The following is a 12,450-nucleotide window of genomic DNA, read 5'->3' on the forward strand; positions in this document are numbered from 1 at the left end:
CTCTGTCATTGTCAAAAAACATAGCAGCCCAGTGAGTTCCTGGTTCATGATGAGGATCTGTGTTAAAGACCAGAGATCGGGGTCTTTCATAACTTATCTCGTTAGGCAAGCCATCGCTGGGATAAACATTCAAAAAGTATTTCTTAGCGTCTCTATGGCGGCTTAAGAAGGCTCTTATCTGAACAGTGTCCATTTTGTATTATTTTCAAAGATAGTCAAACAGAATCTGCCTGGCGTGATTAACATGTATGACACTATCAAATACAGCAAAAACGACCATGTTCACATTTGTAGTTAGGGCCGCGCTGAAGCGGAATTCAGCTTTTAGATTTCCATTTTTAACCAGGCTGTAATGGTCCCCATCTTCCATGTCTGGGGTCAGATCAAAGGCAAATAGCGTGTAGCCTGCGCCATATCCTTCACGTGATACGACAACCCCTGAATCACGCAGGTGCTTCCCAGTTATCGACACTAATCCGAGATATTCTCTAATAAAATATCCAGTTCCAAATTTAGGCGTGTATGGCTTTGCAGGTATGACAGCTCCCTCGTGAACTAGGGCCGCATAGTTGATGCCATAGTGCTTGAAATTAAAAGGGTTGGAGTTATATGCGCCACTAAAAGCTGTATTGTCAACAAACCCAATAATTACAAGTTTTGGTAGCTGCCCCAGAAACAAATTTTGCTGCTGTGTTAATCTGGTCCCCGCCAGTATGCTGTAGACTTTCATAGAGACTCTTTCAATGGCATATTTAGCATTAGATAGTTGTAGAGCCTCAGCGTGAGCCAATCTGACTGTTGGTGATACATTCACTCTCTTTACATACAGGCTTGCAGATTGTATGAGCAGTTTATAGTGTTCGGCATCCCCAGTAATGAGGCAAAAGGCATCTTTGTTACGGTTGAGTTTGATCTTGAGGTCTATGCCATTAACGATTAGTTTATCCTGGAAGAAGAGGTCTGAATGTATTCGCCCCAGGAGGTCAAACTCTTTACTCTCTGCAGCAAACCCTGCTCTTTTTACAAAGCCGGTGTTGGGGCCATCCAGGGCAGTGTTTTCAAATTTATCGTAAGTATCTTTGTAGAAAAGACCTGCTGAAAGTTGTGTATCCAAGGCATCGCTGCAGTAGTTCAGGATACTCTCCATGTAAGCCCTGTAGGTGTACATATTGTCATTTTGCGTGATGAGTCTGTCACCCAAGGTAATATCCACCTGATTAAACATGGTCGCTATGGGGTAAGCAATGGTAGCCACTTTAGCGGTTGCAGCAATATCTGATCCATCTGCTTTCACAATTTTACACACCACATGTAGCAGAGTATTGTTGAGATCTAGATACATATCAGTGGACCCTGATACGTAAAACTCTATAGGGGCCAGTGGCGTCAGGGCCGCTAAGGGTGATACCTCCATGAAAAAACTGTTTTCGATACTGGTCTGTGTTGGTTTTAGAGAGAACAGATCTAACTCGGACTTGGCACATTCGCCCGAAGCGCAGTGTACAAAAGCCATCTTTTAGCGTGTCACTCCTTTTAGAAAATGTTAAGGCTAGAGGCTGCTCTATTCTTCGTAGCTCTCTTCTGCCTTGGGGATCTTCTTTTGTGAGCTCTTTTTGAAGAGCGTTTCCTTTTTTTATAGGGCACAGGCGGTCCACGGCGCTTGGATGTCCTCCTCTTCCTTTTAATACTGAGGCGGGGCTTGTACAGTAGGCCTGACCCTTCTTGAGGTTGTCTGTTCATACGTTCAACTACAGCAGACTTCACAGACCCTACCACATCTTGGGCTATATTCTGGGCAGCTGTCTTTACATGCGGTTTTGCAATTTCATAACCTTTTCTCAAAAAAGGCATGGCCCTTCGGAACAAACTCCGGAAAAAAACTCCTAGACCCGCCCCATACATAACAGGAGCTCCTTGAAAGTATGGGGGCCCTCCATACCCCGCCTGGTGCTTGTAATACTCTCTATACATAGAAGGGTTGCCGTAGGCTTTCATAGCCCCCATGCTGAGCTCTTAATAGTCACCACCGCTGCGGGGTCTGAAATGAAGCTTAACAATAACTTTCCCGTATTTAAAGGACACCGGCTGGGACTGATCATCAAAGATCATAATTGTTATAGTGTCAAAATGATTTTTAGAAATCGCTACATAGTCAGGTTTAATATATTGAATATTAGCTATTGTGTTGTTTTCACCCCGCACCTGAACCCATCTCAGTAGGGGGGGGCGTAACTATCTCCAACCCTCTGGGGTTCTATTATATCTGTATAAACATAGAGTGTGTAAAAACCCCCATCAATATCTGGACATGTCAGATCTGGATCCTGTTTGCTTTTTATATGTTGGACCGTTCCTAAAACTCGGCTCAGCTTTCCACTGGTGATAAATACCGCATCCTGGCTGGGTGCTTTAATAAAAACTTTCCTTCTGACGTTATCTAGCACCAGTTGAACGTCGGAAAGCCCCGCAGTACTGGCTATTGTCTTATTAATGGCATCCACCACAGCATTAACTGTAGGGTAGTACCCGTGAGGAAAACTTATGATGTAAAGAGGCTCAGATTTTGACTTCTCTATAGTGAATTTAGATTCAGACCTCTTAAAAGTATTCCAGGTACGAGGGTATTGTATTTCTGTTAGGGCAACTTCCCATTCCCCTTTCAAATCCACCGGCTTAGCCAATTTGACAGTGTAATTTGATATTTTATTATCAGGGAACATATCCATCGATGCGTTAGAGGGCAATGTAATATAAAAGGAGGATGTCTCCATTTTGCTTCCTCCTTCTTTTTGAGCTATAGGCGTTCACACGTCCTGCAGAGAGCTGGCCGACACCCAACTGTTAAATTTCTCAGGCCATCCTCGCCATTTAACAAAGGCCTGTTTTTTTGCACCCCTCCCTTTCCACTCTAGAATCTTTTCAACCCTGTAAATCCTATTTACATCATCTGGGATCTTTTGTAACTCTTCACTGTAAAAAACACCTGTCACTGGTTCACTGTCGTAGTCCTTCAACCTGTAAATGTACATGCCTTCTTTAAGCTCAACACTATCAACTATGAAAATCTCATCGCTGAATGTCTGTTGATAACCTTTAGTAAAGAGCCCTTTCAATTTTGAAACCCTGACGTGATCCACTTTTTTAAAAACAGGCTTCTTTACTTCGGCGTTGAAGTAACGGCCGTATACCCTTCTCCACACCTCCATAGAATTGTCGGCTGTTACCTCTACAGGAGCCATTCTGATAGTTCTGTGATAGCTGGCATTATAAACAGCTAAAAAATCCTGTAAAACAGGTAAATATCGATATGTGTTGTATGCTGTGAAGTATCTCCACAGTTTAGATTTTAAGGTTCTGTTAAAGCGCTCTATAACAGCTGCTTTTACCTCCGTGTTGGTTACAAAATGCTGTACCCCATGTTCTTTTAATAATTTCTTGAAGGTTTTGTTTAAAAATTCTTTTCCAGCATCTGTTTGTAGTTTTTGAGGGGTTCGGCCCTTCCTAAAGATTACTTTAAAGGCCTTGGTGACACTTGCTCCACTTTTATCATTTAGAGCTTCTGCAAAGGCGTATTTAGACAATACATCTATAACTGTTAAGATGTAACTGGATCCATTATTATGTTTTGCCAGATCTTGTAGACTTATTATGTCGGCCTGCCATTGATAGTCTAATTGAGCATTAACAATAGTGGGTCTCCTCTTAAAACGTCTCCGCGCAGGCTTGTGTAGTGAATAGGCTTCTTCACCGGATAGCCACTCCTGCACTTGGGCTCTGCTGATGGGTTCCTTTTCAGCTTTAGCCCTTTTAAACAATGCTTCACCACTGCCAAAGCTCGAGACATCCTTTGTATCATAATAAAACTTCTTTAACACTCCCCCCGACATGTTAACACTTCTGAACCACAAAATGAAAGACGCTTGTTTTGTGCATAGACAGTTTATTATAAGTAAATAAGATAACAAGATATCATCACTCCAGAGTTTACAAGTTTACATTGACTATGGTCCCAACATTAAAAAGGAGTATAGCCTTGTGGCGCTTGTCTCAGCTGTCGTCGTAGAGGCACACATCTTGATATTTTTAAAGCTATATAGTCCATAGCACTGTATAGGTTAACCCTGTCACCCCTCCAATAACTCTGCACTGCAAGGATACTAGCTGCTGTCAATAGTTCATACAATTCTCTCTCGCACAGCAGCAAACCTTTGCTTTTAAAATAATCATCAGTTGGGAGCTCAAAGGCTAAATTTAAGCTGGCCCTCCGGGGCAGGATTAAGCCTCTCATATAGTATATATAGTTGCTCCAGAATACATCCTTCACATGCGCCCACATACTTGCACCGCATCCGCATAAGCATCTGGGGCTCCCGTGGCTGTGGGCCTCTAGCAAGCGGACCATTTTTGAAAAGCCTAAGCTTGATGGATGCAATTCAGCGATTCTTTCTTTAAGCAAATCATATAACACCTTGGCGATACATAGGTATTCAGGCGATGACTCATAAGAATCCTGGATAGCCACCTCCACTTCCATATCCTGAAAATAAGTATTAAACAGTCAAACAGTAGCTTATAACATCAGCCTTTTTTCAACACATCTTAACATTCAGGCAATAATGCTATGGTTCTTTGTACAACACCGCAATATAGGCTATCTCTTTATTAAATTTTAAAATAAAACTTTTTGGACATGCATACACCCCATCTGTTTTCTATTTTTATAATAAACATCTACAGCATGTTTTTCTATAGAGCGCTCCAACCTCTTTCTAATAATAGATCTGCAAAGACCCCTCATGTTAGAAAGTTTTGCTCGAATATGATATGCATTTTGGATTTCTCTGATGGCCTGCGACAAGATCCTAATGAGAGCCGGTCTGCCGCTTTTTGGGGCTGCAGTCCTGTACACAGACTTTAACAGTTTATATAACTTACAGGGGTCTATCAAATGACATATATAGCGGGCTGTTTCAGCCGTGTAAGATGGATACAGGCAGTCATGAGCAGTCTGTTGTGGGTCCTTAATTTTATGACCATAACATCTAGAATAAAAGTCTCTCTTGAGACAGGCATACACAACGCTGGCTGCAAAGGCCTTCACATGTTCTCTATCCAAACAGGTTACATATATGGTCTCTTTTTCAAGATCTATCAAGTCCAATGCTTTTTTATAGTCCTTACACAGTTCATTGTTTTGGCTGGTGGAACTTTCAATCTGTTTTGAACAACACAAGCAGTTCATAATGAAGGTCTTAGCAGCCCCTGAAGTCTCCTCAACCTCAGTGCAATTTTCTCCTGCATTCTGCTGTTCAAAAAAGAAAGAAAAGGGGATTAGTTAACAAGAAATAAAAATAAATAAGGCATCACAAATGTTTTAAACTATCTATATTAAGATAATACTAACCTCCACATCTGAAGTGGCTTCGGCTGCCGCTCTGAAATCTTGGGAGATGTCAATGTCCATCGGCTCCTGATCGTCGGTGATTTCAGCACAGTGCTGACCACCGGCGGCACTTGCCCTTGATTCCTCCTCCAGAGACCTCATAGCTTCATACATCTGGTACTGGGGTGAGATTATAGTTTCTTCCGAAACTTCCATTTCTGTGACACTATTTTCAAAGTTTTCCTCTTGACTTGAGGCTTGGCTGGCGCTTGATGACCCCTTATAGGTGATATTAGCTGCGGTCGATCCTCAAGGCTCAGTGAGGCCATCCGCCGACACAGGTCCTCGTGATAACCTGAAACTTGGACGCTCTCCTCTTTAGGGGCCTCTTGCAGCGTCTGCTCATCTATTACCAGAGGGCTCAAGTGCCGAAAATATTTGTCAGTAGGGCTCACCCCTTGTTCCCGGGGATCCCTCGAGGCTATGCAGTTGTACCGCTTCATGATACTCAGGGTCTCGCTTGCCGAATGGTATACCATGTGAGTTAAGGGCCTCCTTATATACATTGTTATCTCATAAATGGGTGTGTCCTTCCACGTCACCCTAATGGACTTTGCATTTAATTTTCATTATTATTTTCATAAATGCTGTAATTTTCGACCATAGACTTCTTAAAATTAGGCGGCAAAATTACCACCATCGCAATCCAATGGCCTACCTCACCTCCTCTTTTAGGACAAATGGCTTTCCTACCCGCTGCTGCCTATGGCACGCCACCACGCCTCAGGCCACCACTCAGGAACTCCATCGGCAACAGGCACGCCTCCTGGTGGCTGGCCTATCGCCCCAAAAACACCCTGCAACACTCTAGGGCTCCAATTCCACAGATGGACCAAGACGCCGCTCAAGCAACATCCGGCTGCAGCCGCTAATAGCCAGTGGACATGCCCAGACATGTCCCTGCATGCCCAGACATGATCCTGATGGCCCAACAAACATGGCGCACACAGGTAAGTCTCTGCTCATCCATCCCACAGCCCTAAACACCCCTGTAGGCCCTACTGGCTGCCTTGGCGCTAACCCTAGCCACCTCACACCATCCCTCTACAGCCCTTACACACAACCATTAATTCCTGTGTGAAGGGCACTCGCAGCCTACACCTGCACCGCTTTCACCACGGCCCCTCTGGGGGGCGTCCTCAGGCCCTGGACTTGCGACCCTGGACTTCCGACCATGGACTTCCGGCCAGGGACTTCTGGCCAGGGACTTCCGCCCCCAGACTTCCGGCCAGGGACTTCCGGGGAGGGACTTCCGGGGAGGGACTTCCGGGGCGGGATTTCCGGCTCCTACGTCACTTCCGAGGGGCGTTCCCACCTGTCAAAAAATGAATGGTGATGAAAGCTATGTCATTTTTGGGAAGGGAAGGGGCCCCTACCTAAAAGGATAAACCCTAGTAGGGATAATGCAATTTTTTTTGAAAAAATCGACCTGTACACCGGGTTATGTGTATGCTTCTTATACTCTAACACATATTGCAGAAGGTTATAAATTGAAATGCCGTGGTATATGAGTTTGAAAAACTTCTATTTAATGGTTATTCTTTTTTGGCTTTTTTTCCACTTTTTGTAACAATTTTTACAATAAATCACTTTTTTACATATATTTACAATAACAGTTAATATACTTCTTATACAAATCAAAACTACAATAGCATATTTTTGCCCATTACAAAAATAGATCCAACGCGTTTCGGCGGCTGGCCTTCATCAGGAGTTTTGTATTCTGCTATGTCGGTTTGATACTAAAACGGTAGAAAATACTCAATTAATTATACTCAGCACTAGAACAATCTATATTCTGCGACATGTGACAGTAGTTATATCTATATTATACTCATTTTATTCTTTTAATCTGATGGATGAGCGTTCTCTCCTAACTCCGAAAGCTCTCTACCCTAGACACTTACACATTCTAACATTAAAATGTACTATCTACAAATATACACATGTTATTTACATATATACAAACATTCAAATTATAATTACAAGCAAAAATGCATTGGATTCCATTTCTCTCAATAATATCCGTTTTGCCATATTACATTTTCATACTAACCATGAGTTTAACACTTGTGGGGTCTAAATGTAAGTGACTGCAGATTAGCAACCAGGGGCTCCCATGCGCTACTGGCCAAAGGCTAAAGTTCACTGAATTAGTGTATATCCTACCTTTTACAAGATGTAGGGCTTTATGTTTATGGTGAATATGTGCAAACTCGCGGTGCGGGCACAGGATACAATTCTATAGCACGAATGGAATCTGTTGGAAAACATGTGAACACACAGACTAATTAATCTCAGAAAGTAGCCTATGGTGACAGAAAATCACCAATTATATATCATAATACCTGTGTTGTAAACTTTACAAGTGGCGGTCTGGCACTGCAGGGATGTACAGGGTGGAGCCGTCAACTTGAAGCGCGCACCAAAGCTTAGATACTAACAAAATGGACACAATACTGCCAGGGAATAGAGATAATGCAGGGTATAAGCATATATACGGCCATGGGGTGGAGCTTACTGCGGTAGCGCTATGAGATCAAAAAGTACCTGCTTATAGCTTTCTTATGTAGATGATGTTATTGAGATCAGCTCTATGCCCTCCAAGATACGTGCAGGAGCGGATGCTGCAATAAGGGCAAATTATATTTAACAAATTGTACAATTGCTGACGTTCTATGTAGAGGTGGCTACTGAAACGGACAAAATATGCTATAGATGTACCTGCTAAGATTCGACGGAGAATATTGTGCGCCTTTGGAGAGGTGCAGTGCCGTGACGAGATCGTACTGGATGTCAGGAAGAGGTTGTTTGTTCGTCCGAGATTGGTGCAGAAGTGCTAAAGCAGAGGTTAAATTATGTGCAAAGCACACGATTAGTGACATGCTGCGCATGGGTAACTGTATAATCACTGGAAATGTCCCTATGTCTATACCTGTAAATAGTCGACTGGGTAATGTTAGCACTGCTCTCTTTAAATCCAGGCGTGGGGGAAAGCCAGCTGGAAGGCAGGATAAGGCCAAGTGGCAATGGTGTGATCCTATCTGTCAGGGCCAACAAGGAGAGAATAAAGATAGTGCTTAAAATTCCCATACTATGTATGTTGTGAATTACAGTGTAGTCGCAATGATCAGCAAGTATGTATAGCTGATGGTTCATGAACCGGCATGAGAGACTAGTCTCTGAAACTATTGTCATGGCGGTAAACGTCTAGCTACAAACGGCTGATATCTGATAGATAGAAGCTGTCTATAGTCCTGCTACTTCTACATAATTAAGAGGGGTATCTGTCTTAGTCTTACATGGAAGGTAAGTATGGGTACACTTACTTGCGATGTGACCGATGCGAACTGCCGTCATGCCCGAAATGCTGCATCGGTACTAGAGTGTCTGGAAGATATTTAAACTCCCCGGTCCCGGTGCCATGTGACGTCGTAGAGCAAGTCTCGCGATGTTCGCCAGGTTAGAGCAAGGAGAAAAAAGGATCAACTGCGGCCAAAAAAGGGAGGCGCCATCTTTAAATGTGAATGATACCATAAAAAACCTTCGTAAGAATATTCTACCCTAAGGTGAAAAGGCAAGATGTGATGTTTTTATGTTGAGAGTTGTGATTCTCCCATGGCTAGTGCGGTTATATCGCTCTCGGCGGTATATATATATATATAAAAGCACCCGAAGCTGATAAAGGGTATCTAAATGTATGTGGGGCTGTTTCATGTATGGCTACCAAAATAGAAGTATATTGTGTAGCGCGAGCGTCACCGGGTAGTAACGAAATTACACCAGGCATGATCGATAAGTGCCGACCAATGAAGTGTGTCAGCTGGTGTAACGGCGGACGCCATATTGAAGGGGCGCAAAAAAGCCTACCAGGTATATTGAGTTATATACCGGATTACTAAAAACCTAAAGGTGCAAAGGCCTGCCAGGTGGACTAGGAAGTGTGTAGGATAACTGGGGGCCAATATACGGGGCATGTGAGCCCCTGATATGAAAGCTACAGGCACTTACGGTATGAGAAAGTAAGCAAGGATATGAACAGTAACTAAGGATGAACGCTCAGTTGGATAGGGAGGGGCCACACGTCTATAGTATAAACAAAGTCATAATAAATGGCTCCCAGACCTTACCAAATTAATGGAAACATAGATCCACAGATCTTGTTTATTCCCTCTCAGCATTTGCATTTTTATTTTATTACTAAGACATAAACAATATTATCTATTACAGTTAACCATAGCATTGGCTAAGATCTAAGTCTATTTTTATGCATGTATTTTATAGTAATGCTTGTTCCCATGGGATTTCTGAATTTAACCCATTAATTGATGTTCCAAGCAAAAATATCCAATAGACTTCCCGCATTTTACGCACTTTATCCAAGTCTAAGCCAGTTTTAACTTCAACTCTTTCCAAGATATACCAATGCATATTATCTGGCGTATGGTTCTGGTCAAGATAGTGTGAGACCATAGGAGCAGTTAGTTTCTTTGTTCGTATAGCAGATCTATGCTCTGTCAATCTCACATTGATTGCTCTGCCAGTTTGGCCCACATAACCCAATTGGCAGGGACAGATAATAAGGTAAATCACATTACTAGTCCTGCAGTTATTAAGGTCCCTTGGTTTCACCAGTTGTTTATTGAATCTGAGACTAGGACCTTGCAAAACTGTTTGACAAGATTTACAATTACTGCAGCCATACGTGCCTGTCACAGGTTGCATATTCAAGGAAATCTGATGTTCATTTCTGTTAGATGTCAACATCCTAGATCTTACTATATGGTCCTTCAAAGATTTGTTCCTTTTATACGCAAAGATTGGTTTAGGCAATTGTTCTGTCTTAGGAAGGTTAACATTTAGAATATGCCAGTTAGCATACATTAATTGTCTTATTCTGTTGTTGAGTACTGAATGTTTGGTTATAAAGATCAAATTGGGGACTAGTTTGGTGGTTTTAGGTTCAAGGAGACATTGTCGATCAAAAAAGCGGGCCCGCTTATATGAGTCTCTAATAATTTTGTGAGGGTATCCCCGTGCAAGGAATTTGGCTTTCATCGTCGTAGATTTTGCATCATAGTCAAGGATACTCGTGCAATTGCGTCTCAAGCGCAAAAATTCACCGAAAGGTACACTATTCTTTTGCACAGTAGGGTGGTAACTATCATAATGGAGAAGGGTGTTCCTTGCCGTTGGCTTCACAAATAAGTCAACGGCAAGGGCCCCCTCCTGGTGCTTGATGACAACATCCAGGTACTCCACTTGATCCCTGTCTTCATGTTTAGTAAACTTAATGTTTTCATCACATTCATTTACCCACAAGAAAAATTCCTCCAGGCTGTCTTCATTTTCTACCCAAATAAAAAAGACATCATCTATGTATCGCGACCAATTGGTCACAGATTCACAGAATGGCGCTATTTCATTAAATATGTATATCTCCTCGAATCGGGACATATATATATTAGCTATGGTAGGGGCGCAGGAAGCGCCCATACTGACTCCTTGCTGTTGTTTGTAGATGTTACCATGGAATTCGAAGATGTTATCAGTGAGTACAATCTTAAGGCATTCCAAAATGAAAATCGATGGGCAGGCGATCTGATATTTTTGGATGAACCAATGTGTAGCTTCAAGTGCACCTATGATGGGAATATTGCTGTAGAGAGCTTCCACATCCATAGTGACCAATATTTGGGAAGTGTTACAGAATTCGATGTTTTCCACCAAATTTATTATTTGTCTGGTGTCTTGCACATAGCCTGGCATTAAAGCAATGTGTGGGCGTAGGACGGCATCGATATATTTTGCTAAGGGTTCAGTTATGGAGCCAATAGTGGTAACTATTGGCCTCAATGGTGGGTCTTTAGTATCTTTGTGCACCTTAGGAATGCCGTATATGCTCGCCAATTTCGGGTTGTCTATGTTCAAATATTGCCATTCTTTATTGCAAATTTCCCCGTCTCTAAGTGCTTTGTCTGTCAACTTTTTAATCTTGACTTTGGTTTTGGCAGTGGTATCTTTGGTTATACGAGTATAGAAGCGGGAGTCATTCAACATCTCTTCCATTTTTAGAACATATCTAGGTGTGTCATATACCACGATGCCACCTCCTTTATCGCAGGTTTTTACTGTGATATTTTTATTTTGTTTGATCGATTCCAGTGCCTTATACTGGTTCGAAGATAGATTGAAAGGAGTTCTAGGTACATATGTGGTGAGATTCATGAACTTGTCGTATACGACCTGTTCAAAAATTGCTACTTGGGGAGGGAGTTGGTCTAGGGTGGGTGTAAACATTGATTTAGGTTTCAGTCCAGAGAGATTAAACTCTTCAGTATTATTCTCTTGTCCAGAGAAAAAGAATTTGAGTCTAATCTTTCTCATGAAGGTTTGTAGATCCCTAAAGAGGTCAAATTTATTGAGGCCTGCATGAGGGGCAAAAGTAAGACCTTTGGAGAGCACCGAGATGGTGTCTTCCGTAAGGTCCTGATTGGAAAGATTAAAGATGGGTAGTTGTTCTAATTCCTCCAGTAACGGTTGTTCCTGGTTTCCAGGTATTGTTCTTGCATCATGGGCTGATGTACTGGGAATTGATAATTCTGGGTAGGGGCACTCTGGAAGCGCGGCTGGTATCGCGGTCTCCAGTTCCCTCTGCCAGCAGGACGTTGGCCTAAAAAAGGTCTCCTATTCTGATATCTAATGTTGGGTCTACCTCCCTGGTATCCTCCTTGATATCCTCCATCATAATATGTCCCCTCATCCTCAGATCCAGATGATTGTGAGAAAGTTTTGGTTTTTCTGTTGTTTCTATTAGACTGATTACCCCAATTATCAAAAGATTCTTCACTCTCTTTGTAGTAATTATCTGATAAATAGGGATATGTAGTATCTTTCGTAAAGAATTTAATATCTTTCTGCAATTTATCAGTTTTTCTTTTTATCAAATAATCTGAGTAGGAGGTGAGATCTTTTTCTATATCATCCAGTGTTTTCTTTATGTCTTC

At 42.2% G+C, this 12,450-nt stretch overlaps 1 protein-coding gene across 1 annotated transcript; it reads right to left on the minus strand.

The window, feature by feature from the left end:
* Positions 1–205: 205 nt before the first annotated feature.
* On the minus strand, positions 206–1,513 carry LOC147659422 (uncharacterized protein F54H12.2-like). The gene has a single exon (XM_086951754.1). It carries the CDS (start codon positions 1,511–1,513, stop codon positions 206–208), a length of 1,308 nt encoding a protein of 435 aa, XP_086807880.1.
* Positions 1,514–12,450: the final 10,937 nt, after the last annotated feature.

The sequence above is a fragment of the Lissotriton vulgaris genome, unplaced genomic scaffold, assembly GCF_964263255.1.
Source record: "Lissotriton vulgaris unplaced genomic scaffold, aLisVul1.2 SCAFFOLD_10125, whole genome shotgun sequence".
Lineage (NCBI taxonomy): Eukaryota > Metazoa > Chordata > Amphibia > Caudata > Salamandridae > Lissotriton > Lissotriton vulgaris.